At 42.9% G+C, this 27746-nt stretch overlaps 1 protein-coding gene across 11 annotated transcripts in view; it reads right to left on the bottom strand.

Annotated features, from left to right (window-relative positions):
* Positions 1–27746, bottom strand: part of elmo1 (engulfment and cell motility 1 (ced-12 homolog, C. elegans)) — a 281631-nt gene that overhangs the window by 206623 nt on the left and 47262 nt on the right. For all 11 annotated transcript variants that reach the window (XM_072560697.1, XM_072560695.1, XM_072560693.1 and 8 more), the window contains 3 exons: positions 17457–17610; positions 10949–10989; positions 10033–10105 (listed from right to left, as the gene is read on the bottom strand). In XM_072560697.1, coding sequence (XP_072416798.1) covers positions 10033–10105; positions 10949–10989; positions 17457–17534 — 192 coding nt within the window. In that variant the 5' untranslated portion in view covers positions 17535–17610. The remainder of the gene's footprint in view (positions 1–10032; positions 10106–10948; positions 10990–17456; positions 17611–27746) is intronic.

The following is a 27746-nucleotide window of genomic DNA, read 5'->3' as shown; positions in this document are numbered from 1 at the left end:
GATGGGCAAGTATTGTAACTGCTCCCTGATTCTATGATCAACATGATTTCTTTATTCCAATCAATTAATTCCCTTTAGGCTTCCCTGTGGCCAAGTGCATCGATGCAAAAAAAACACACTGTGCCATAGAAGCCAGTGAGAAAATCTGTCCAATTTATCAATTCATGATCTGCAAAATCACTCAAGCTTAGAATCAATCCAACTTAACAATTGAGAACTGCAACCATCCAGCTTCAGGCCCAAATATTGAAGAATCCAATATCGTTTGTACTCCAACAGAATCGAGCAGCAATCCCTGTGCTAATTCACCAAGTGTCTCATATAGAAAGAGTAATGAAAGAATCAAACCCCACTTTTATTTCCATGTTTTTGTCATTGCATGCAGTAGAACAGATTGGAGAGCAGGAAGCTCAGCTTGGGATCAATCAGAAGACAAGATTACAAACAGCCTGGTTCAGCTCAAGTCAGAGTTTGGGTGGAAGCACTGCTGAGTGGAAATGGAATCAGTGATTAAGGGACAGACTTTGTAACCAGGACTATAGCCAGTGACTTCAGACTTCCCAATTAATCATCACACAGACTTCCTGTTAAAAACATGCCCTGAACCAATTTAAATCAAAAACTATGCGTACAATAGATATCTAATGCATTTGTTGGGGGGGGGGGGGTGAAGGAATGGAGGTGAAAGAAAGTGTCATTAAAAAGGGAAATAATTTAAATAGTATGCATGATTTAATCACAATGTAAACTTATGACCTTGAAGCTGAAACAAAGGGAAAACCAAACATTGGTTTGGTTTTCAAGGCACAATCTCTGGATACGTGGATATCCATACATGGATATGGACAAGAAATAAAACATGTATAAAATGCTACTCACACCACCACATGGCAAACTTTAACCTTTTTATGATGAACAGTTGAGGCAGGCTCTTCAGTAAAACAAGATTTGAAGCTGCATCATTCATAATGAGTAAATGCCAAAGGAGCCTCCCATCATGAAATGAATACCAAACTGACCTTATAATCATGCTGACATTTACTATACTTTTAATTGCATAATGGTAATGGCAAAAGAGTGGCTTTGCTGAAATAGTGATTTCTCCCACACAAAACCGCTGCCCTAGCAGAACCTAGACTATTTGCAGCTCTGCCTTCCTTCTCTGCCTTCAGCTGAGATTCTCACCCTGTTTCCTGCCCTCACAAATACATTTCCAAATTTGCAAGACTGCCTGCTACACCATTTTGACAATTTTGAACTCTCAGACTCGGAGATTTCTTCACCAGTCTCCAATTTCATCCTGCAACAAACTCCAAGAACTCTCAAACTCTGCTGTGCATATCTTATCCCAACCAACCTGCAACACCCAACCTCCCCCAATTAATTAAAAATCCTTGTCTCTATTAGTTCTTTGGCCTACTCATGGTGAACTCTCTATTCCCCTGCCACTGATCTGTAGGACACTGCCAAACACCCTTTGTCCCAAACAAAATAACAACTTTATCATTTTAATAGGTTGTCCCCAAACTGAAATTGATTTGAAATGAACTTTGCCTTAATTTTTACTTTTATTAATCTATGATTTATGTCATTAACATATGCACCGGGGCATGTCAACTTATAAAATTTTTCACTGTTTCAGAGTCACAGAGGTGTACAGTACAGAAACAGACCCTTCTGTCCAACTCATCCATGCCAACCAGATATCCTATATAAATCTAGTCCCATTCGCCAGCATTTGGCCCATATCCTTCTAAGCCATACCTATTCAGATACCCATTTAGATGTCTTTTAAATGTTGTAATTGTGCCAGCCTCCAACACTTCCTCTGACAGCTCATTCCATAGACACACCATGCGCTCAGTAAAAAAGTTACCCCTTCGGTCCCTTTTAAACCTTTCCCCTTTCACCTTAACCTTATCCTCTTAGTTTTGAACTCACCAACCCTGGGAAAAGACTTTGTCTATTTGTCCTATCCATGCCCCTAATGTTGTCATAAACCATCTATAAGGTCAGCCCTCAGCCTCTGACGCTCCAGGAAAAATAGCCCCAGCCTATTCAGCCTCTCCCTATAGGTCAAACCCTCCAACTCTGGCAACATCCTTGTAAATCTTTTCATTTTTTATAAAAGTACAGATGACAATTTTTGAATTGAATTAGCTTTGTCAATAAATTATTATTCTATTCTAACTCCACAAAAGCTGTCTCCCAAAGCTCTGTCCTTCATTTCTCCTTCAGAAATCTCTGCAGGGAGCATCTCTATGCTCATGTTTTAGGTCACCCCCTCCTGACCTGTTCTGTTAGCTCTGCTAAAGGCCTGTATGAGTTGTTGTTTGTGACGGGAGCTATGAATGCGTTCAATGACAATCATAGTCCTTTATGAGTAGGGCCAGAAAAGCAAATAGGTATCAGAAAAATCTTTTGCAAAATAGGACATAAATAATATAGTGGTGAAAATGTTGAATTCAATGCTACAAAGATGAATTGAGGTAAACACCATTGATATACAAAGGGAAGCTGGGTAAATATCAGGGAGATGTAAAGAAAAGGGCACAGAGATAGAGTTAGGTGAAGTTAGGAATCATGTGGATCATTGACACTGGCACAGACCTGTTGGACTGAGCAACTGTTCTGTGCTGTGAATTCTGTGTCTGTCTATTGTCTGTAACTCCTCTAAACTATTGAAAGCTTTGAGAAATAAATAATGATGGGGCTGCTGAATCAGGACAGACATAGCTAATTTTTTTAAGCTGCTAGGCAATATTCATTCCCCCGATTTACAGTACATTTTTGCAGTAATTACTTTGCTTGCACTCTTCGTGAAGTTCATCACTTCATACACTTACTGCGGTTCTGGTTTTTTCCCACCAGAGTGCAGCCTTCAGCCAACTATGCCTACAATGTAAAAGCTGCACCTAGAGGTTTCCACTGGAAGATTGCAAAGAAATATCTGGAAAGAAAATATTTGCAGATCTACATAGAAAAGGCAGGGGAGTGACACCAGGTAAATTGATTGGTCAGAGGATCAGCACTGTGCTTCAACCATCCAATCATTCCAACTGTCAATGTGCAACAAGAGATATAACCTTCAATTCCAAAAGTGCTCAGGTGAACAGAGAAACAGATAAATATCTCATAACAGTTCCTAAGTGAGTCGGCAATTTTCATTTACGCTAATCGACTTTTAATGCAACAAAACATCCCAATGTGTTTCATGGAACGTGAACTGACATCAAAGGAGAGGAAATATGTTCAGGACAGGTACCATTTAAAAACTGGTTTCTAACAGCAGCGGGAGAGAAAAGTAGCGTTGATTTGTGACAGCAGAGACTGAGAGAGTTGAAGGTTAGTACAGAGGGGAGAATAGTGAGAACAGCAAGAGAACTGGAGAATCATACCGGTCATACAGGGGCACAGCAAGCCTCTGAATACATTAATCACCTTTTTCCAGAATGCCAGACAGGTGAGCTTTTGGTACTACTAAGAAAAGGCCCAGTATCTATATTCCAGCCCAACATGGGAGTTAATAACAGGTCAGCTCTAACAACAAGAAAGAGGCCTAATCCAGGTTACCAGTTACAAATACAACTAGCTATAATTTCTGGTCCTTATTTTCAATCCTATATTCACCAGCTCTTCTACATAAGAAACTGAGGCCATGTCTGGCCTCCCATGTGCAGTGGTGGTGCTATTTTGAAGAAGAACAAGAGGGTTATGATCAATAAATATTCCTCAATCAAAATCACAAATACAGATTACCTGGCTGATGGTAACCATCTAATTGGTACATTCTCCATGGCAATGCCTCGACTAATCAGAGTCCATGTGCCAATCAATCAGTACTTTATTCTCAAACAGTATAAAATGCTCCTTTTACAGTGGCATTCTTACAAGTGTCCTGATGAATGTAAGATGCAAAGCTTCGACAAACTGCATCTTTTTTTCATTGCTGTGTAAGTAGCAAAATGTTGGAGGTAATTCTGAACGATAGGATTTACATGCATTTGGAGAGGTAAGGAATAGTCAGCGTAGTTTTGTGCGAGGGAAACTGTGTCTCTCAAACTTGATTTGAATTTTTTTGAGGAAGTAACCAAAAAGATTGATGAGGGCAGAGTTGTTTACATGGAATTTAGGAAAGACTTTGACAAGGTTCTATATGGTAGACTAATTACTAAAGTTAAACCACGTAGGATTGAGGGTGAGCTTGCCAATTGGTTTGATGGTAGGAGACAGAGGGCGATAGTAAAGGATTATTTTTCAGACTGGGGACCTGTGACCAGCAGGGTCCACTTTTGTTTGTCAATTATATAAATGCTTTCAATAGAATATAGAAGGCATAGTTAGTAAGTTTGGGGATGACACCAAAATATGTGGTGTAGTGGACAGTGAAGGTGGCATTCTTAGATTGCAAAGGGTTTTCATCAATTAGGTCAACGGGTTGAAATCAACTAGGTAAAAACAATGACTGCAGATGCTGGAAACCAGATTCTAGATTAGAGTGGTGCTGGAAAAGAAAACATAGAGGAACAGGAAAATCGACATTTCAGGCAAAAGCCCTTCATCAGGAATAGAGGCAGAGTGCCTGCAGGGTGGAGAGATAAGTGAGAGGAGGGTGGAGGTGGGGAGAAAGTAGCATAGAGTATAATAGGTGAATGGGGGTGGGGATGAAGGTGATAGGTCAGAGGGGAGAGTGGAGTGGATAGCGGGAAAGGAGGATAGGCAGGAAGGACAAGTCATGGGGACAGTGCTGAGCTGGAAGTTTGGAACTGGGGTGAGGTGGGGTAAGGGGAAATGAGGAAACTGGTGAAATCCACATTGATGCCCTGGGGTTGAAGTCTTCCGAGGCAGAAGATGAGGCGTTCTTCCTCCAGGCATCGGGTGGTGAGGGAGGCGCAGGACCTCCATGTCCTCGGCTGAGTGGAAGGGGGAGTTGAAATGGGTTAAAGATTGGCAGATGGAGTTTAATTTGGATAAATACAAGTTACTGCATTTTGGTAAAACAAATAAGGGTGGGTAGGACCCTGGGCAGTGTTGTAGAACAGAGACACCTAGGGGTTCAGGTATATGATTCTTTGCAAGTTACGTCACAGTTAGACAGGGTGGTTAAGAAGACATTTTGCATGTTTGCCTTCGTTATTCAAAGATTGAGTATAGGAATTGGGATGTCATGTTGAGGTTGCACAGGGCACTGATGAGGTCTCTTCTGGAATACCATGTGCAGTTCTGGTTGCCCTGCTATAGGAAGGATATTATTAAATTGGAGAGCGTTCAGAAAAGATTTGCCAGGATTTTGCCAGGATTGGAGGAATTGAGTTATCAAAGTAAGCTGGAACATTTTTCATTGGAGCAAAGGAGGTTGAGGGGTCATCTTATAAAAGTTTATAAAATCATGAGGGGCATGGATAAGGTGAATAGCTGGGGTCTTTTCTCCAGGGTGGGGGAGTTTAAAACTAGGTAGCACATTTTTAAGGTGAGAGGAGAAAGGTTTAAAAAGGACCTGAGGGCAATGTTTTTACAGAGAGGGATTCATGTGTGGAATGAACAACCAGAGGAAATGGCAGTTGCAGGTACAGTTACAACATTTAAAAGATATTTGCATAAGTACATGAATAGGAAACGTTGGAGGGATACAGGCCAAATGCAGGCAAGTGGGACTAGTTCAGTTTAGGAAAGCTGGTCAGCAAGGGCAAGCTGTGCTGTAAGGTCCTGATGAAGGGCTTTTACCCAAAACGTCAATTTTCCTGCTTTTCAGATGCTGCCTGACCAGCTGTGCTTTTCCAGCACCACTCTAATGTAGACTCTGATTTCCAGCATCTGCAGTCCTCACTTTTGCCAGTCTCCATGCTGTATGACTCTAGATAAACTATTTTTGTGATCTTCATTCAGGGATAAATATTGACCAGGGATACATCACCTATTTTTCTTCAGAATACTATCGTTGGAAGCATTACCTCCAACTTTACCCAAGATTTATGGTCACTGAAGTCAAGTTGGCTACTCTCCTGGGCACAATAGCTTGTCTCCTGGGATAGCGGCAGGACTTTTGAACTTCTTTAATTCCACAGATTCTCGAAAACCTCTTATTGATTGAGAAGCCAGGTGCGATGTAAAGACCGTACCTTTTTATCAACGTTACTGTGTGGACTGAAAAGGAAGATTCTGATTTAAAACAGAAAGATCTTACAAAGAGATGGCTGCTGCTTGTTTTTAAAATGGCCCAGGTTTGCCAATGCTAGACAGTTGGTAGAAGATAGCAGAGAGAAATCATGCATGGGGACCCAATGGGATTCCCAGCATATTAGATTCCAAAGAAATTGCCCAGGAAATTGAAGATTCCCCTACGTTTAGAAAGTTATGACAGTGTCATGTAATTCAAAGAATTTGGTTCACATGAAATTAAGTAGAATAGTTACTCAGAGAAAGAGAATAATCATTAAATTGATGGTTTAACACCATACCTAACCTCACACACTCACAACTACCCCATCAAGCAGACCAGCTCTCCCCAACCCCTGACCTGATCACCCAGGGCCTGAGCTCCGTTCCTCTGCTCTCCTCCCCCACTTAGTCTCTCCCAAACCCCAACCACCCACTAACCCCTGCTGGAATTGAACCAAAACTAGATCAGATCCCCCAACCCCCAAAAGGAAGGAGTTACTTTTCAAAATAGGGCTGATGTTGATGAGGGAAACATATTCCTACGGATTGAGGAACAGCCTACATACAGGAAGTACAAATAACTGGGTCAGTTGCAGGATGCCGGCTACAGCAAGTCGTAGTCACAGAGTCATAGAGATATACAGCATGAAAGCAAATCCTTTAGTTCAATTCGTACATACTGACCAGATATCCAAAATTAATCTAGTCCCAATTGCTAGCATTTGGCTCATATCCCTCCAAACCATTCCTATTCATGTTGGGATCCAGATATATTTTAAATGCTATAATTGTACCAGCCTCCACAACTTCTTCTGGCAGCTCATTCCATGCATGCACCACCTTCGGCAGGAAGGTGTCCTTAGGTCCCTTTTAAATCTTTTCCCTCTCACCCACCCTAAACCTATGTCCTCTAATTCTGGACTCCCCCACACCAGGGGAAAGACCTTGGCTATGTACCCTATCCATGCCCCTCGTGATTTTATAAACCTCCATATGGTCACCCCTCAGCCTCTGATGATACAGGGAAAACAGCCCCAGCCTATTCAGCCTCTCCCAATTGCTCAAATCCTCCAATCCTGGCAACATTCTTGTAAATTTTTTCTGATTCCTTTCAAGGTTCACAACATCCTTCCTATGGCATGGAGACCAGAATTGCACAAAATATGCCAATAATGGCCTAACCAATGTCCTGTACAACTTCCACCTCGTACACCCAATGCACTGACCAATAAAGGCAAACATACCAAACATCATCTTCACTATCTATCTACCTCTGACCCCACTTTCAAGGAACTATGAACCTGCACTCCAAGTCGTAATTCAGCTCTAATGGTTTACAATCTATTTTCATGATGTGCTTCAAGGGTGTCACACATATGTCATAGAATCATAGAATCCCTACAATGTGGAAACAGGCCCTTCAGCCCAATAAGTCACATGGACCCTCCGAAGAGTATCCCACCCAAACTACATTTACCCCTGACTAATGCACCTAACCTACATATCCCTGAACACTATGGGCAATTCAGCATGGCCAATGCACCTAACCTGCACATCTTTGGATTGTGGGAGGAAACCGGAGCACCTGGAGGAAACCCAGGCAGACACGGGGAGAATGTGCAAACTCCACACAGACAGTCGCCTGAGGTTTGGATCGAACCCTGGCACTGTGAGGCAGCAGTGCTAACCAGTGAGCCACCATGCTACTCCTGAGCCAAGATATCTGATTAGAAATAGCTGCAAAGATATTTAGAAATCACAACTGTGACATAATAAAAAGCATTGATGTGGAGCAAGGGATCTGTACCAAATGATTTCATGTGAAAATAATTTTGAGGGTTGTTGTGGTGTGGCGGTAGTGTCCCTTTGGATCACAAGGCACCAGTTCAAGTCCCATCTGCTCTCGAAGTGTGTAATAACATCTTTGAACAGGTTGATTAAAATAACCTGTAGGAGGGGACCAAATATCCTAATATATTCTCAAGAATCTAGAAGAGTGAGAACAATTTAACTGAAACATGTAATCTTAAGCAGTATAACAGAGTTGTTGCCAGGAAGGTCCCCTCTCCTGAATCTAAAACTAGGAATTAAGAGTCACAAAACAGAGACTGACATGAGGAGACCTTTCCTTGCTCAGTGAGCTGTGTACCTTTGTAACTTACATCGCCAGGCATCTGTGGAACCTCATTTTGAGAATATCCAGAAAAGAAATAGATCGATTCTTGGACAGTAAGGAAATGAAGGGATATTGAGGTACGAGTAATCTTGAAAGGTGGAGTGGAGATTTTTTGACATACTCCAAAGTCTTAATGTGGTGGCTCAGTGTCAAATGTTATTTAGATGGTCACTTCCATGGCCAGGTGTAAACGGGCAGTTTATTCTTGTTGATAATAAGGGAGCAGAGGGAGATGAACAGTCTGAGCCACCTGGGGCATCAGAACGTCACTGTCAGCAGCTGATGAATAGGTCAATAAGTCAGCTCAAAAACACCGTGCATTCACAGAGTCGAAGAGCACACAGTATGTCATCACTACATTGTCAGCTGATATTTAACAATAGATTTGTATTTTTCTGCTTAGTCCTTCATCATTCCAGGAACATGTGTCCACATGCTTTACATTCGTAGAGTGCTAGTGTACCAGGTAAGGGAGATCAGAAGGCTAGATTCACTAGCCATTCACATTAAATCAGTGACAGATCTCACCCAAATCCTGCAAATCCTCCCCACCCATCTCCCATGTCTGCAAACCAACCATGCCCCAGTCCCGAGCCCAACCTCTGCTGGATGATCTACATAGAACATAGAACAATACAGCACAGAACAGGCCCTTCGGCCCACGATGTTGTGCCAAACTTCTATCCTAGATTAAGCACCCATCCATGTACCTATCCAAATGCCGCTTAAAGGTCGCCAATGATTCTGACTCTACCACTCCCACGGGCAGCGCATTCCATGCCCCCACCACTCTCTGGGTAAAGAACCCATCCCTGACATCTCCCTGAAACCTTCCACCCTTCACCTTAAATTTATGTCCCCTTGTAACACTCTGTTGTTTCCGGGGGAAAAGTTTCTGACTGTCTACTCTATCTATTCCGCTGATCATCTTATAAACCTCTATCAAGTCACCCCTCATCCTTCGCCGTTCCAACGAGAAAAGGCCGAGAACTCTCAACCTATCCTCGTATGATCTATTCTCCATTCCAGGCAACATCCTGGTAAATCTTCACTGCACCCTCTCCACAGCTTCCACATCTTTCCTAAAGTGAGGCGACCAGAACTGCACACAGTACTCCAAATGTGGCCTAACCAAAGTCCTGTACAGCTGCAACATCATTTCACGACTCTTGAATTCAATCCCTCTGCTAATGAACGATAATACACCATCGGCCTTCTTACAAACTCTATCCACCTGAGTGGCAACTTTCAAAGATCTATGTACATAGACCCCAAGATCCCTCTGTTCCTCCACCTGACTAAGAACCCTACCATTAACTTGTTTAATTTACTTGTGGTGCTGGAAAAGCACAGCAGTTCAGGCAGCATCCGAGGAGCAGGAAAATCGACGTTTCGGGCAAAAGCCCTTCATCAGGAATAGAGGGAGTGCCTGCAGGGTGGAGAGATAAATGAGAGGAGGGTGGGGGTGGGGAGAAAGTAGCATAGAGTACAATAGGTGAATGGGGTGGGGATGGAGGTGATAGGTTAGAGAGGAGGGTGGGGGAAGGTAGCAAAGAGTACACTGGTTGAATGGGTTCTGTCCTTGAACCCCCCTGGTGCTCCTCACATCATGTCTTTCAATTCTAATTCATTTAGGGAGCATTGTAGGGATACACACATGAAGCAATATTCAGAATCACTCACGTACATACACTTACCTTCTCTGTGATGTAAAAGTTCGTGCTATCTGCATACTGCAGAGCATAGTTTTCAGGGTTTGCTAGAGACCAACTGGATTTGAAAAGAAAGCAAAAATAGGTTGTTTCTGGTTACATTACAAAAAGCCGCATACAATAGCCTCACAACAACTATACAAAAAAGTGTTACAATCATGCTGCTATTTTTACTTGAAATATGCTGATTTAGTCCACAGAGCTTTACCTCCCCCACTCCCAAATTATCCCCTTTCGTCATTCTTCTCCCAACCCCTAACCTGCTATCTAATATGATTAGTCACCATCCAAGGTCATGTGCTGCAGTAGCATAGTATCAGATGGTGAGCAGATGGTATCATTTAAGCATTTAGGGATCATTGGGATTGGGATCAGGAGCAGGAACATCAGCTGAATTTTGCTTCCCCAAGGTTCAATATAATGATCCCCAATGACAAAACATTGTTTTTTGAGTAAAGGCTAGACACATTGGGACTCCGTGGATTTAGAAGAATGAGAGACAATCTTCATTGAAATATACAGGATTCTTTAGGGGCTTGACAGGGTAAATGCTGTGAGTCTGCTTCCCCTCATAGGAGATTCCAGAGCCAGAGAGCATAGTCTTAGAATTAAGGGTGCCAATTTACAGCTGGGATGAGGAGAAATTTCTTCTTCCAGAGGGTCTTTGGAACTCCTTGCCAGAGAGAGCTGTGGGAACAGAGTCCTTGTGTATATTTAAGGCTCAGATAGAGAGATTCTTGATCAGTAGGTGGATCAAAGTTTAGGGGAAACACATCTCTAGTATGATGCATGTAATTTCCTAAGTCATAAAAAAAATCTTCTTCCTGACCATTGAAAAGCTATTTTCTATGACTAAGGACACTGGCACATAGAGATTGAAAGTTATGTCCGAAGTACTTACCCATCACAGACCTCCCGTATAATTGAAGCTAAAGGTTTTTTCTGCAATTAGAAAGCAAAAAAGGTCATTTTAAAAAAATGAGACTTCCAAAGTTCTGGTCCCAATTGACCAAGCAGTTTACTAAGCTCCTCAGTAATTCCAGCAGTTTTTTTCCCCCCAACTCACCTTACAAAGCTAACAGCTCTCATGGTTGTGGAACAGCCTCAGACTACTGTTCGCACTGAGGATACAGCACATACACCCATTCCCTATTTCAGTCAGCTAGGCTGATGCTGTGAAAAAGAGAGCTGCCACTGAACATTAGTGGCACTGTAATAGTTTAAGACATCAGTGTCAGCTAGTTTACTCAATTTTCTTTTTTGAAGAGTCACAGCTTGGGTAACAACTCACCTCGTGGCAGAATCTGAGATACTCTGGTTATGAGGAGAAAGTGAGGACTGCAAATGCAGTCTTGTTGATGAGTTACTAAACTAAAAACCAAAAGATCAGAGGATTGAAGGCAGAGCAATGGCACGATCTATATGGACTTCAGTAAAGTGTTCAACAAGGTTGCCCATGTGAGACTGGTTAGCAGGGTTAGATCACACGGAATACAGGGATAACTAGCCATTTAGATACAAAACTGGCTTAAAGGTAGAAGACAGAGAGTGATAGTGGAGGGTTGCCATTCAGATTGGTGGCCTATGACCAGTGGAGTGCACAAGGATTGGTGCTGGGTCCTCTACTTTTCGTTATCTATGTAAATGATTTGGATGTGAACATAGGAGGTATACTTAGTACGTTTGCAGATGAAACCAAAATTGGAGGTGTAATGGACAGCGAAGAAGGTTATCTCAGACAACAGGATCTTGATCAGATGGGCCAATGGACCGAGGAGTGGCAAATGGAGTTTAATTTAGATAAATGTGAGATCTGCATTTTAGAAAGGCAAATCAAAGCAGAATTTCTACACTTAATGATAAGGTCCTGGAGAGTGTTGCTGAACAAAGAGACCTTGGAGTGCAGGTTCATAGCTCCTTCAAAGTGGAGTCACAGGTAGATAGGATAGTGAAGAAGGTGTTTGGTATGCTTTCTTTTATTGGTCAGAGTATTAAGTATAGGAGTTGGGAGGTCATGTTGCGGCTGTACAGGACATTGGTTAGGCCACTGTTGGAATATTATGTGCAATTCTGGTCTCTCGGAAGGATGTTGTAAAACTTGAAAGGTTTCAGAAAAGATTTACATGGATGCTGCCAGGGTTGTTGGGTTTGAGCTATAGGGAGAGGCTGAATAGGCTTGGACTGTTTTCCCTGGAGTGTCAGAGGCTGAGGGGTGACCTTATAGAGGTGTATAAACTCATGAGGGGCATGGATAGAGTCTTTTTCCCTGGGGTGGGGGAGACCAGAACTAGAGGGCATAGGTTTAGGGTGAGAGGGGAAAGATATAAAAGGGAACTAAGGGGCAATTTTTTCACACAGAGGGTGGAGCGTGAATGGAATGAGCTGCCAGAGGAAGTGGTGGAGACTGGTACAATTGCAACATTTAAAAGGCATCTGGATGGGTATATGAATAGGAAGGGTTTAGTGGGATATGGGCCAAGTGCTGGCAAATGGGACTAGATTAGATTAGGATATCTGGTCGAGTTGGACCAATGGGTCTGTTCTGTGCTGTACATCTCTGTGACTCTAAGTTCAAAACTCACAATGACAAGTTGGGAAACTGAATTTGATAATGTTAACATTGGTCTTTATCAGATAAAATACTTATGAAAGCGTCTGGATTAAACCCAATTCATTCACTTGTGTCCTTCAATGAAGGGATCCCATTATTTCTATTAGCCCCTGATTAATTCCAGTTCTGTGCTATTCATTTCACTCTAGCCTCCAGGTAATATTGGACAAGCATCAAGTGCATCCTGCCCGTGCCAACCATTATCTAAGAAGAAAGCTACAAATTGCCAATCTTTATGCACGAGCTAACAAGTGATGAACCTGAAACAAAAACTGAAATTGGAGAAACTCAGCAAGTGATGAGATCTGCTATTCTTGTTTTTCTCCTCCACCTTACTTTGTTTCCTTGTGCTGCAATTCATTCCTATGTTTAAAGCTAAGGGAGGAAACCTAGAACTTTGCGACCAGCAGAGCTTCAGGAGGCAAACCATGGTAGTTAATCCTGTGGAAATTCACATGACTGTCTTTTGCAAAGTCTCTGTAGCAGAGCAGGTAAGAGCTCAATTCACTTGTGGCGAGCCATGTAAAAGCACTGGTCCATCTCACCACACAGTCTTTCCAACCACTTTCCAGTTTAGTGCACAGAACACCAATAAACAAAGCTTATGCAGTTACAACAGCTGAGCTGTTGGCCCATTTACTGACCTCCTCTCAGTCCGTCACACAAATGCAAAAACATTCATTCATTCATTTTTGATCTGGTCAGCTATAATATTTTTAATGGTAGAGAGTGGTGTTACCTACCAAGCCCTCAAAATAAAAACCTGATGACACACAGGCACACTAATACACGTGGCGAGTTGGGCAGGAAGAGTGTATGGACAGGAAGGCAAAGACGAATGTAGTTACAGATCGAGTCCCGTGGGTTGTGGGAATGAAACAATCCTAACAGCTCAGCTGCTGACCTGCTTCTTTACCAGCAGCAAAGGTTACAGATCTTGAGTTTTCAAAAGATGATTTTTAATTGACACTGGGGTTTAAGATTGAGATGGGAGACAAAGATGAGGAACACGGGACAGAGAGAGAGAGAGAGAGAACCCGGGGCAGGGAGAGAGAGAGAGAGAGAGAGAGAGAGAGAAAGAAAGAACCCGGGGCAGAGAGAGAACCCGGGACAGGGAGAGAGAGAGAGAACCCGGGGCAGAGAGAGAGAGAGAGAGAGAGAGAACCCGGGGCAGACAGAGAGAGAGAGAGAACCCGGGGCAGACAGAGAGAGAGAGAGAGAACCCGGGGCAGAGAGAGAGAGAGAACCCGGGGCAGAGAGAGAGAGAGAACCCGGGGCAGGGAGAGAGAGAGAGAACCCGGGACAGGGAGAGAGAGAGAGAGAGAACCCAGGGCAGAGAGAGAGAGAGAGAGAGAGAACCCAGGGCAGAGAGAGAGAGAGAGAGAGAACCCGGGGCAGAGAGAGAGAGAGAGAGAGAGAGAGAGAACCCGGGGCAGAGAGAGAGAGAGAGAGAGAGAGAGAGAGAGAACCCGGGGCAGAGAGAGAGAGAGAGAGAGAGATCCCAGGGCAGACAGAGAGAGAGATAGAACCCGGGGGAGAGAGAGAGAACCCGGGGCAGAGAGAGAGAGAGAACCCGGGGCAGGGAGAGAGAGAGAGAGAGAACCCAGGGCAGAGAGAGAGAGAGAGAGAGAACCCGGGGCAGACAGAGAGAGAGAGAGAGAGAGAGAGAGAGAGAGAACCCGGGGCAGAGAGAGAGAGAGAACCCAGGGCAGACAGAGAGAGCGAGAGAGAGAGAGAGAGAACCCGGGGCAGAGAGAGAGAGAGAGAGAGAGAACCCGGGGCAGAGAGAGAGAGAACCCGGGGCAGAGAGAGAGAGAGAGAGAGAACCCGGGGCAGAGAGGCAGAGAGAGAGAGAGAACACCCCGGGGCAGGGAGAGAGAGAGAGAACCCGGGGCAGGGAGAGAGAGAGAGAGAACGCAGGACAGAGAGAGAGAGAGAAAGCAGGACAGGGAGAGAGAATGCAGGACAGGGAGAGAGAGAGAGAACCCGGGGCAGGGAGAGAGAGAGAGAACCCGGGGGAGAGAGAGAGAGAACCCGGGGCAGGGAGAGAGAGAGAGAACCCGGGGCAGGGAGAGAGAGAGAGAGAACGCAGGACAGAGAGAGAGAGAGAAAGCAGGACAGGGAGAGAGAGAGAGAACCCGGGGCAGGGAGAGAGAGAGAGAACCCGGGGGAGAGAGAGAGAGAACCCGGGGCAGGGAGAGAGAGAGAGAGAAAGCAGGACAGGGAGAGAGAACCCGGGGCAGGGAGAGAGAGAGAGAACCCGGGGGAGAGAGAGAGAGAGAACCCGGGCAGAGAGAGAGAGAGAGAACCCGGGGCAGGGAGAGAGAGAGAGAACCCGGGGCAGGGAGAGAGAGTGAACGCAGGACAGGGACAGAGAGAGAGAGAACCCAGGGCAGGAAGAGAGAGAGAGAACGCGGGACAGAGAGAGAGAGAACGCGGGGCATCGAGAGAGAGAGAACGCGGGGCATGGAGAGAGAGAACATGGGGCAGGGAGAGAGAACGCAGGGCAGGGAGAGAGAGAACGCGGGACAGAGAGAGAGAGAAAGGCGCTGGACGGAGAGAGACAGTGCGAGACGGAGGGAGAGAGAATTGTGAGACCAAGCCTAAAAGAGAGAAAATGAAAGAGAGAAAGAACTCAAGACAGAGAAAACACGCGCAAGAGAGAAATAGTAAGAAAGGACGCGCAAGAAAGAATGCACTAGGGAGAGAGAGAGAGAGAAGCTTTCAGGATAACTGCTATTATTGGTGTATGCTGCTTTTTTTTGTTCAAAGGCTGCTGTTAATAAGCCATTCTTTTGCATATTGCTTTTAGGCATGCTTTCACTTCTCACTACATGCAGTTATGTAAGCGTGAGTTAAACGAATAGAAAATGTCTTGACAAATCACTTTCAGTGCCTCTTGACTAAAGTGGTAATTCGAAGTCAGCCAATTTTGTATATTTCATGGGTTTGTCAAATGATCACAGTGGCTATTTTAGGTGAGCAATATCCTTTCTACAACCATTTTAGTCCATGAAAGTCTCAGGTAATAACGTTAAGCGGTTAAGTTCAATATTAAAAATCACACCATATCATTTTATAGTCCAACAGGTTTATGAGGAGGTATAAGTTTTCAGAGCTCCTTCATCAGGTAGCTAGTGGAGTAGGATCATAGGACACAGAATTTTATAGCAAAAGATCATAGTGTCAATCTGACTCAAGATTGGAATACACACAGACTTTAACCTCACATCCTTAATGCATTGTCTGAGCTGAGATGTCACCCTTTTTGATAAAACCTTAAGTTATCTTGGGAATGTGACTTGAAAGTAGTTCTGGGATTTACATATTAATGAAATGAAACTTGCAACCCCATTCGAAAAGATGAATGACTTAACATCAGTCGAGGTTTGTTGAATATATTACATCAGTGTATGACACTATGATCTTTTGCTATAAATTCTGCGTCCTATGATCCTACTCCCCTCACTACCTGATGAAAAAGCAGCACTCTGAAAGCTTGTACTTCCAAATAAACCTGACTATAACCTGACGTTGTGTGATTTTTAACTTTGTTCCAACACTGGCACCTCCACATAAAGTTAAATATTGGGAGTCCGTTTTCAGTACAATTGCAACTTCACTCCAAAACGAAGAGCTGACATAAGCCAAATTGCTCCATTTTATTGACAGTATGTATTCTGTTAAGATGAAAGAACACTCTGTCCTAACCTGGGTTTAAAACCTGTTTCAGTACCTGCGATCAACTTGTTCACTGGGCTGCAACACATTCTCAAGTTTTAACCCGTCATTGTTCAGTTATAGATTCATAGAGATGTACAGTACGGGAGCAGACCCTTCGGTCCAACTTGTCCACACCAACCAGATATCCTAAACTAATCTCGTCCCATTTGCCAGCACTTGGCCCATATCCCTCTAAACTCTTCCTTTCTTATACCCATCCAGATACCTTTTAAATGTTATAACTGTTCCAGCCTCCACCACTTCATCCGGCAGCTCATTCCATACACACATTATCTTCTGCGTGAAAAAGTTAACCCTTTGGTCCCTTTTAAATCTTTCCCCTCTCACATTAAACCCTCTAGTTATATAATCTCTGTACCCCATTCAGGCAGTTTTACGATTCGGATTTCCTTGAAGTTGGTGGCTGGTAATCTCAGGTATTCCTTCTCAAGTGGAGTCTGGACTTTCATCCTGCTGTTCACTTTGGTCTGATTTGGCATCAACCCCATTTAACAGGTCAAGCTCTGAGATTTGGTTCTGTTCCTTGGATCATTCAGTGCGTGACATGTGCAACTTCCTGGTATGCCCTTGTGACCCCCATGAAGCATGTTTCCTTCTCTGAATCACCAAATTCTTATGGTGCCGGAGGCCATTCATCCCATCAGATGTACACTAGCTCTCTGAATGAGCATTGTGACTTCATGCCACACTCTGCCCTTGTCTCATAACCCTATACATTGGCTTTAATTGAAATGAGCATCGAATGCCCTGTAAATACCTCGAATGATTCTGCCTCTACCAACCAATGAATCAACGTCCATTAGCCTTCACTATTCTTATCTGTTATTTTGTACAGTAATGAAGGTGCAATTTAAAGTTATGACCTTTTAACTTGCTGCAAAATTGAACAGCATAAATTGCAAGTTCTTTGGTACTTTCCCACATGCCTCTAATTCTTAGAGATTGGCAGTGGTTCAGTATTTGTATTCAGGTTTTTGCTTAAGCATCACTCCACAGACATTCAAGTTATTTCTTCTTAACAAGAAAGCATCAGTCTTTGGTACACAGCTCTTACCTGATCAATTTCCATCAGCTTTGGAAAGGCCCCTGGCCATTCAATGGCCACTTTCACAATATCCGACGGTGGCGGCATCCTAAAGGCTTATACCCTCACTGGGGAAAGTAGGGCAAGTTATTTCACTGTAACGGGACCTGAATCTCACCCAACCCTAGAGTAAAACACAACAGTGAAGTCAGCTGACAAATAAATTACACTTTTTGTTAAATGAATACATTGTCCTTTATTTAGTCAAGCACAATAAAAGCTTACAGAACACCAATCAGAGATGACAGATACCACTTTCTGCCATGGATTGTGGTTTGGCTTCCAATACTCCCTTTGTTAACAATGACATTACACTGCCAACTTTAATAATATCAATAACAAATGTTTCCAGATAACAGAATTTAACAATGAGCCACATGGGTATTCTAGCTCTCTGTTCTTTTAAAATCGTTCTTATAATGTACTTCTTTCACCAAGCTGTAAATTATTATTTGCAACATCTTCTTCTTTGGCTTGGTACCAGTTTGTCTGATTTCATTTTTGTGAAACGCCCTTGGGTTGTCTATGTTAAAGATGCTATATCATAGCAAGTTGTTGTTACAACTAGATAAGATGAATTTATGTTTAACAAACTCACACTTGTAACCAATTACATCCAGCTACTTTAAGAACCAGTCAGTAATCATAACAGGGACAACCAACTGGTGCAAGAACATCAGGCTTGTAAATGGAATTAACTAGTAATTGATTGGAGAATCATAAACTGGTTAACTGATAATCCAAATATCAAACCTATAAGTTTATAGACTAATAAGCTTGATAGAAACCAAGTATCTGACAAAACATAGTCTGAATGAGTAAAATTAAATACCCTTATGGTACCACTTATTGACTGATTTATGTATAGTCACGTGTATTTGTTACAAATGAGTGAAAAGTGTTGTATAATGTCGGTGCTCTCTGGCACCATCTTAAAATACAGAAATAAACTAGACATGGAATATAAAGGTAGAAAAATAATTTAGAAGTTCAACAGTACAGTACACTGCTTAGCCTTAGGCCTGGATCTGGGCTCATCCACCCCAAAGTTGAGACTAATATCAGCATGAAGCAGTTGGCCAGCCTTGAGTCCCTTCGACGCCTCACTGCAGAACTGTGTTGCTATTCTTCGGCACCACCTTTCCTCTACCGAAGCCACCATCGTGAGACTGCATTGATATTATCTCTGCAATTTAGTCTTCGTTGAGGGTGTTCAGTACATGGGACATGCGCCTAACATCATAATGCTTTGGACTGTAGGAATGTAGATTTTCTAGGGGGTGGTAAGGGGACAGAGTTGAGCACTATTGTCCAAATGCAATTACAGACAATAGAATTCACCATGGATAAAAAGGTTAACTTCAATTCTGAATTAAATTGGGTATTTTAGCATTCTAACAATGAACCTATATGCATTTTCTTGGCTGACTGAAAGGATTACCAACAGAAACAGACTTTGAGAGAATTCAAGATTAGTTTTGAGATTTCCATTCGTTCTGTATTTCAAGGATTCCAAACATTCAACTGAATTAGTTACACAATAAATGTATTTATATGTACGTACAGACACACAATATAGAATCAGCATCAAGACAGTTTTAAGGGGTGCTGATTAAGCAAAATATAGCAGTTTCACAAATGATGTGATTGAATCAGTGAATCTGCTTAGAAGACCAAATATTAAAATAAATGGTCTTTTTACAGGGTACCTTTTCTATAATACAACCCAAAAGGTATGACACTGTTCCTTTTATCTGCTGGGGTGTACTTCAGTATATCAGATTGGTAAGTGAGCATCTTACACTTTTAGTCTGTCTCCCGGTTACCATTCCCTCCCTGGTGTCCATGTGGGTGAGCAAAAAGCAGGCAAAACTCAGCCCATACGTTAATGAAAGCAGCCTCTACACTTTGCAATTAGTCATTAAATTTTCCACCAACAAGAAACAGATCTTCAGCTAAAAGGGAGGGAAGAAGACTCAACTTTATATAACATCTTTCACAACCTCCAGACATTCAAAGAACCTGACAGTGATTGAAGTATTCTCAAAGCGCAGTTACTCTCAGGGTAACCAAATTTACACATCCTGTGATCCCACAAACATTATGTTATTCATTCGCTATTGCACATACTTTGAGGATTAATTTTGTGTTTACTGAATTTAGACCTTAACCACCACTCCCATTTTCTCCCACAGAAGTTGCTGTTGACTGAGGATCTCTGTGCCAGAACCATTGGGTTCTGAAATGTTAGGTTGCCACATGTACAGGATCAACATTTTATCATTTACCTCCTCCATTCTCACTGTCCAAGGCTCCAGACACTCAGTCTGGTTTCCTCTACACTGGGAGATGAAACACAGACTGGGTGACTGCGAAACACCTATGTTCAAGCCATAAAAACAACCCCAAACTTCAAGTTGTCTGACACTTCAACACACCATTGCGTTCCCATGGTAACATTTCTCTCTTGGACCTGCTATTGTCCTCCATTCTGGCTCAATAAAACCAGAAGGAACAACACCTCATCTTCCACTTCAGTACCTTTCAGCCCTCTGGCCTCGACGTCGAGTTTAATAAATTCAGAGCAGGAACAACTCCTTATCACCTATCTTCCCTTCTTGCAGCATCTGTGAAGAGAAATCAAAGTTAACTTTTTGAGTCCAGTGACCTTTCTGAGGAAGGTTACCGAACCCAAAATTTTAACTTTGATTTCTCTTCACAGATGCTGCCAGACCTGCTGAGCTTTTCCAGCAACTTCTGTTTTTGTTTCTGATTTACAGCATCCGCAGTTCTTTCAGTTTTTATTTAGCTTCTCTTCCTCCCTGGCTCACTATCAACAATCCCTTTGCCTACCTACCCTTCTTTTCCCTTTCTCTCTCTCTCTGGGCACCTTCTCCATGTATCTTTCCTCCCCAACCTTTCCTCATCAGTGAAAATACTACCTATTCCTAGCTTCTTTCAGTTCTGAAGAAGGATGACTGTCTTTTGATTTGACTTATTGTTGTCACGTATACCTAAGTACAGTGAAAAATTTTGTTCTATGTGCAGTACAAGCAGATCATAATATACAGAATATAGGGTGATTGAACAGAGCAAGGCATACCAAAGTTACAGCTGTACAGAAGGTGTACAAAAAGCAAGATCAACGTTAGATTTGAAATTCAAGAGGTCCATTCAGAAGTCTAATAACAGCAGAGAAGAAGCTGTTCTTGAACCGGTTGGTACATGTGTTTAAGCTTTTATATCTTCTCCCTGACAGATGAGGTTGGAAGAGATTACAACTGGGGTGGGGGGACTTTGATAATGTTAGCTGCCATTCTGCAGCAACAAGAAGTGTAGATGGAGTCTGTGGATGGGAGGTTGGCTTGCGTGATGGTTTGGGCTGTGTTCACAACTTTATTACAGTCCTGGACAAAGCAGTAGCTGTACCAAGCTGTGATGCATCCAGTTAGAATGCTCTTGTGAAGGCTAAGGACTTGAAACGTTAATTCTGCTTTCTCCCACAGGGGGTGCCAGACCTGCTGAGTTGCAGTTCTTGTTCACTTCAAACCTTTGCCCAGTTGGGGGTTGGGTGCTATTGCTGTGTCATTTCCAAACAGCAGCGATGTGTAGAAGCATTGTGAACTGATCATGTTGTTTGGACTGGGCTTTCTGTGAAAAAAAGCATTGCATTGTTTCACAGATAATACTTGGCAGGACTGTGTGTGAAAGACGCCAATGGAACATTAGCTCTCAGACATCCTGAACTACAGGAAAATGTTTGAGGTGGTTGTGATATGTGAGATATGAATCACTATAAAAAGGACTGAAGTTGGAGTAAGTTTACTACAATTGGGAGAAAGGTCCAGACCAGTCAGCTGAACTCAGGCCTACAATGAACACTGGGCAGTCCAGCCATGTTGGTGATTCTAAGTGTCCAGGGCAAACAGTGATCTTGATCTGAGGTGGTCGGGGAAAGGGTCTGCAGGCATAAAGTAAGGTCAAGACCAGTTAATCTGGCTCATGGACCCACAGTTCTCATCAGAAGGATAAATTATATGGAGGATTGTTAAGTTATCAGCCAAATCCAAGCTTAGACTAGCATAAATGTTTTGTATGTGGCCATTAGGAAGTTCATTTTAAGGAACTGGTTTCTGCTTGATTCAAACACAATGTGATTTTGTTCTTCATAAAATCTTGAAGTCCAAGAATCATTCTAACAGGTCAGAGGGGTCAGGATCAGGAACCACATACATGTGGAATGAAGTGAAGAATCCATATCTGTACATGGCTGGCAGAGTACCCCTGGGATTAGATTAGATTAGATTAGATTATTTACAGTGTGGAAACAGGCCATTCGGCCCAACAAGTCCACACCGACCCTCTGAAGAGCAACCCCTACTTTTACACCTTCACGTAACACTACGGGCAATTTAGCATGGCCAATTCACCTACCCTGCACATTTTTGGACTGTGGGAGGAAACCGGAGCACCTGGAGGAAACCCACGCAGACACGGGGAGGAAGTGCAAACTCTACACAGACAGTTGCCTGAGGCGGGAATTGAACCCGGATCTCTGGCACTGTGAGGCAGCAGTATTAACCACCGTGCCCCCCATAAACATTACTGGGTCATGGAAGCCTGTTGTACTGTGTCAGCTATTCCATTATGGTCTCCCTATTAATGTTCTAGTCTAACCATTTACATCTCTCTCTCAACTAGTTTTGTTTCTCAACTTGTCCCATTCCCACTCCTTTTGTCTTGCACCATCATCCCTTTTGATCATAAATCCCTCTTGCCCTCCAACTTATCACAGACCTTCTACTATGTTCTTTCAGTGCTTTCCCCACCCTAACACATAATATCTAGCACTGCACTTGCTTAATAACCATGAGATCCCTCGCAATTCTGCCAAACGGTCATCAGCTGCAGGCATTGCCTGGCCACTCAATTGTTTGAAGGATATTTTTCATAGCAGCATGTCTTTACTCACTCTCTGTTGTAAAAATAGACATCATAGTTCTACTTTGCAAACGGCGACAAAAGCAGTTGTAGAGTCAGAGAGATGTACAGCACAGAAACAGACGCTTTGGTCCAACCTGTCCATGCCGACCAGATATCCCAACCCAATCTAGTCCCACCTGCCAGCACCTAGCCCATATCCCTCCAAACCCTTCCTATTCATATACCCATCCAGATGCCTCTTAAATGTTGCAATTATACCAGCCTCCACCACATCCTCTGGCAGCTCATCCCATACACGTACCACCCTCTGCGTGAAAAAGTTATCCCTTAGGTCTCTTTTATATCTTTCCCCTCTCACCCTAAACCTATGCCTCTAGTTCTGGACTCCCTGACCCCAGGGAAAAGACTTTGTCTATTTATCCTATCCATGCCCCTCATGACTTTATAAACCTTCATAAGGTTGTTGTGGTTCTGTTCGCCAAGCTGGGAATTTGTGTTGCAGACATTTCGTCCCCTGTCTAGGTGACATCCTCAGTGCTTGGGAGGCTCCTGTGAAGTGCTTCTGTGTTGTTTCCTCCGGCATTTATAGTGGCTTGTCTCTGCCGCTTCCGGTTGTCAGTTCCAGCTGTCCGTTGCAGTGGCCGGTATATTGGGTCCAGGTAGATGTGTTTGTTGATTGAACCTGTGGATGAGTGCCATGCCTCTAGGAATTCCCTGGCTGTTCTATGTTTGGCTTGTCCTATAATAGTAGTGTTGTCCCAGTCGAACTCATGTTGCTTGTCATTATAGGACAAGCCAAACAGAGAACAGCCAGGGAATTCCTAGAGGCATGGCACTCATCCACAGGTTCAATCAATAAGCACATCGACCTGGACCCAATATACCGGCCACTACAGCGGACAGCTGGAACTGACAACCGGAAGCGACAGAGACAAGCCACGATAAATGCCGGAGGAAACATCACAGAAGCACTTCACAGGAGCCTCCCAAGCACTGAGGATGTCACCTAGACAGGGGACGAAACGTCTGCAACACAAATTCCCAGCTCGGCAAACAGAACCACAACAACAAGCACCCGAGCTACAAATCTTCTCACAAACTTGAACCTTTATAAGGTCACCTCTCAAACTCCGATGCTCCAGGGAAAACAGCCCTGATCTATTCAACCTCTCCCTGTAGCTCAAATCCTTCAACCCTGGCAACATCCTTGTAAATCTTTTCTGAACCCTTTCAAGTTTCACAACATCTTTCTGATAGGAAGGAGACCAGAATTGCATGCAATATTTCAACAGTGGCCTAATCAATGACCTGCATAGCCGCAACATGACCTCCCAACTCTTTTACTCAATATTCTGACCAATAAAGGAAAGCACACCAACCGCCTTTTTCACTATCCTGTCTACCTGCGACTCCACTTTCAAGGAGCTATGAAACTGCACTCCAAGGTCTCTTTTTTCAGCAACACTCCCAAGGACCTTACCATTAAGTGTATAAGTCCTGCTAAGATTTGCTTTCTCAAAATGCAGCACCTCACATTTATCTAAATTAAATTCCATCTGCCACTTTTCAGCCCATTGGCCCATCTGATCAAGATCCCGTTGTAATCTGAGGTAACCTTCTTCGCTGTCCAGTACACCTCCAATTTTGGTGTCATCAACATGGAAACAGACCTGTCGGTCCAAGTCGTTCATGCTGACGAGATATCCTAAATTAATCTAGTCCCATTTGCCAGCATTTGGCACATATCCCACCAAACACTTCCTATTCATATACCCCTCCAGATGCCTTGTAATTGTACAAGCCACCACCACTTCCTCTGGCAGTTCATTCCATAGATGCATCACCCTCAACTTGAAAACGTTGTCCCTTGGGTCCCTTTTAAATTTTTCCCCTATTACCTTAAACCTGGGCCCTCTAGTTTTGAATTCCCCTACCCTCATGATTTTATACACCTCTACAAGGTCACCCCTCAGCCTTCAACACTCCAGGGAAAATCGTCCTAGTTTTTTCAGCCTCTCCCTATAGCCCAAAACTTCCAACCCTGGCAACATGCTTATAAATCTTTTCTGAACCCTTTCAAGTTTAACAACATCCTGCCTATAGCAGGGAGACAGGAATTGAATGCAGTATTCCAAGAGTGGCTGAACTAATGTCCTGTACAACTGCAACATGACCTCTAACTCCTACACTCCTGCACTTATCAATAAAAGCAAGCATACCAAACACCTTCTTCACTGTCTACCTGCAACCGCACTTTCAAGGAACTATGACCATGCACCTCAAGGTCTCTCTGCTCAGCAACACTTCCCAGGATCTTACCATTAAGTGTATAAGTCCTACCCTGATTTACCCTACCAAAATATATCACCTCGCATTTATCTAGATTAAACCCTATCTGCCATTCCTCAATCCATCTGTTCAGTGTCCTGTTGGACACTGAGGTTACCTTCTTCACTGTCCACTATACCACCAATTTTGGTATCATCTGAAAATTTACTAACCATACCTCCAGTTACCTGGAGGTGCTCCAAGTTTTGCCCTGTTGTGTAAATGGGACAGTGCACCGGGTTTCATTACACTACAGCATCATCCAAACAACACTGACCGTAGAGACGTTTCCACTCAATGAACAGGAAGCAACAATTTCAAATTCTCTTCCCTCTCTGGCAACCTCATTCACTTGCATGTAACTAAATATCTTAAAGTTTCAGGACTGTTTTTCTTTCATTTGGGTTAAAAAGTAAACATTGTGAAATGGGAAATTTTAACAATCCATCAAAATAAGCTGGCAGGTGAATACAATCAGATAAGTGAATAAAATTGATTGCAGACAAACATACAGTGGACAATTATTGGATAAAAAACAGTTTTTTTTAACATCACAGAATATGTATTCTGTTTCTCCTTACTGCACATTTCACAGCTACATACAATATAGGAGGAGGTCATTCATGCTGTTTGGAAGAACAATCTATAATTAGACCCACTCACCCACTCTCTCCTGATAATCCAAGTATTTTAGTGGAACAGAGCAGGAAGATTTGAAATGTACATAGCTCTACCAGCCTGTAAAACTCAATGTACTTTCACAGCAGCAGTTCAGTTTCTGGGGAACTCTCAACTTGCGAAACATGAAGTTCATTCCACCCTGATTGCAATCTTAGTCCATTAAATCCCACATTCCAAAATAATTATTGCTTTTGCTTTGGATTGCAAGCTTCCGGATTGTAAATCCATTGCATCAAATTTAGTTTCGTCAAGTGGCAGACCCACACTGGACTAAGTTTTATTTTTAGTTAAAATGGAAGTCACAAAAAATGTTTATTTCCTCCTAACATTGTTTAGCACCTTTGCAATGAATTCCTTATCTAGAACTTTATCCACCATCTTTTGAAAACCATTAAACATAGCTGTCTTCCCATCAGATAGTTAAACCAAATAATGCTGAACAGAAAGTAAGTGAAACAAGTGGAAGTCACCAGAGTCCCAGCAGACCATAGGGTGGCTGTCTCATCAGAGACAGACAAGCAGTGGTGAGGTAACCATGCTTCATTCAAAGGGAGAGGTTGAGAAAACAGGACCTGCTTGGTGACCTGAGCCAATACAGGAATTGAACCCGCGCTGTTGACATTGCAAACCAGCCGTTCAACCAGCTAAGCTAACCGGCATCCAATTAAATAACATCTAGCCACGTGGATAATAAAAACCAGACAGACAGGAGGACCAAGTTGTGTGGACTCTCCAGCCCATTTCACCACATCAGATAATGGTTGATCTACCTCAAATCCACTTTCAATCAGATTCACATGTCCCACAATTCCCTTAGATCCCAAAAAATTTGAATCACTGAATATACTCGATGAATGAGCATCCAAAGCTTGCTGTAGCTGAGAATTGCTAAGATTCTGCCAATGTGAAAAAAAATCAGCTTAGCTCATTCCTGAATGAGCAAGTACTTTTCCTGTGATTAGGACTTCTAGATAGGAGGGGTTCTGTTGAATCCAGCGGGATATCAAATCAGGAAATGGGAGTCAGGTCCAACAGGAATTGGGCTTTCAGCTTAGGAGAATTGGGGTGGGGGATGGGGAACAGGCAGTCGTAATTTTAAAGGCCTATTTTATTAATTATCCTGTTTTCAATCCTCAATTCATTTCTTAAGCCTTTAACAGCACATCCCTGCTCCCTTGCTGAACGGTTTAGAAGGACAAATGTAGCAGCCACACAACACCAGCACCTGCAAGTTCCTCTCTGAGGCATACACCATCCTCATATGAAACAATACCACTGTTCCTTCACCATCACTGAACTAAATATTGGAACTCCCTCCTAATAACACTATACACATCTACAAAAGGACTATAATAGTTCAAGAATGTGGTTCACACCTTCTCAAAAGATATTAAATGCTGGCCTTTTCAGTGGCATATGAATGCATTTTTAAAAATTCAATCTACATTAGCCTACTTACTATGCAATTGGGTGATATGGCACAATGTAAAGAAATAATTCAGGAGATCTCAGCAAAACAATGGGCAGGTAGGGATGAGAAGCAGTTTATGACAGAAAGATCTGGCAATACATTTTGAAAAAGGAAGTCCTGAAATGAAGTCCCAACTACATATACCATCCAGTACAATCAACACTCATCATTTATGTGCATATTCCCATTGTAGTTTAAACACAACACTGTATTTTTGTAGCTCTAAAAGCAAACCACATCCATTCTCTACATGTCTGTGGAAAATTCACCAAGGGTCAGCTTTTTCACACAGTGTTTGTATGGAATGAGCTGCCAGAGGAAGTGATGGAGGCTGGTACAATTACAACTTTTAAAAGGATCTGAATGGGTACATGAATAGGAATGCTGGCAAATGGGACTATATTAATTTAGGATATCTCCATGGAGCTGTACAGCATAGAAACAGACTCTTCCAACTCATCCATGCTAAGCATGCTAGATATCCTAAATTAATATAGTCCCATTTGCCAGCATTCCTATTCACGTACCCATTCAGATCCTTTTAAAAGTTGTAATTGTACCAGCCTCCATCACTTCCTCTGGCAGCTCATTCCATACAAACACTGTGTGAAAAAGCTGACCCTTGGTGAATTTAACACAGACATGTAGAGAATGGATGTGGTTTGCTTTTATAGCTACAAAAATACAGTGTTGTGTTTAAACTACAATGGGAATATGCACATAAATGTCAATCACTAGATGGTGACTTGTCCTTGGTGCCTAACTGTGCAAGTGAGAATCAACCTGTCTGACAGGTGTCACATATTGGGCAGAACATCATTATATTTATCGGAACA

The sequence above is a fragment of the Chiloscyllium punctatum genome, chromosome 41 (genome assembly GCF_047496795.1).
Source record: "Chiloscyllium punctatum isolate Juve2018m chromosome 41, sChiPun1.3, whole genome shotgun sequence".
NCBI classification, from domain to species: Eukaryota; Metazoa; Chordata; class Chondrichthyes; order Orectolobiformes; family Hemiscylliidae; genus Chiloscyllium; species Chiloscyllium punctatum.
This window is presented reverse-complemented; position numbering and strand designations above follow the sequence as displayed.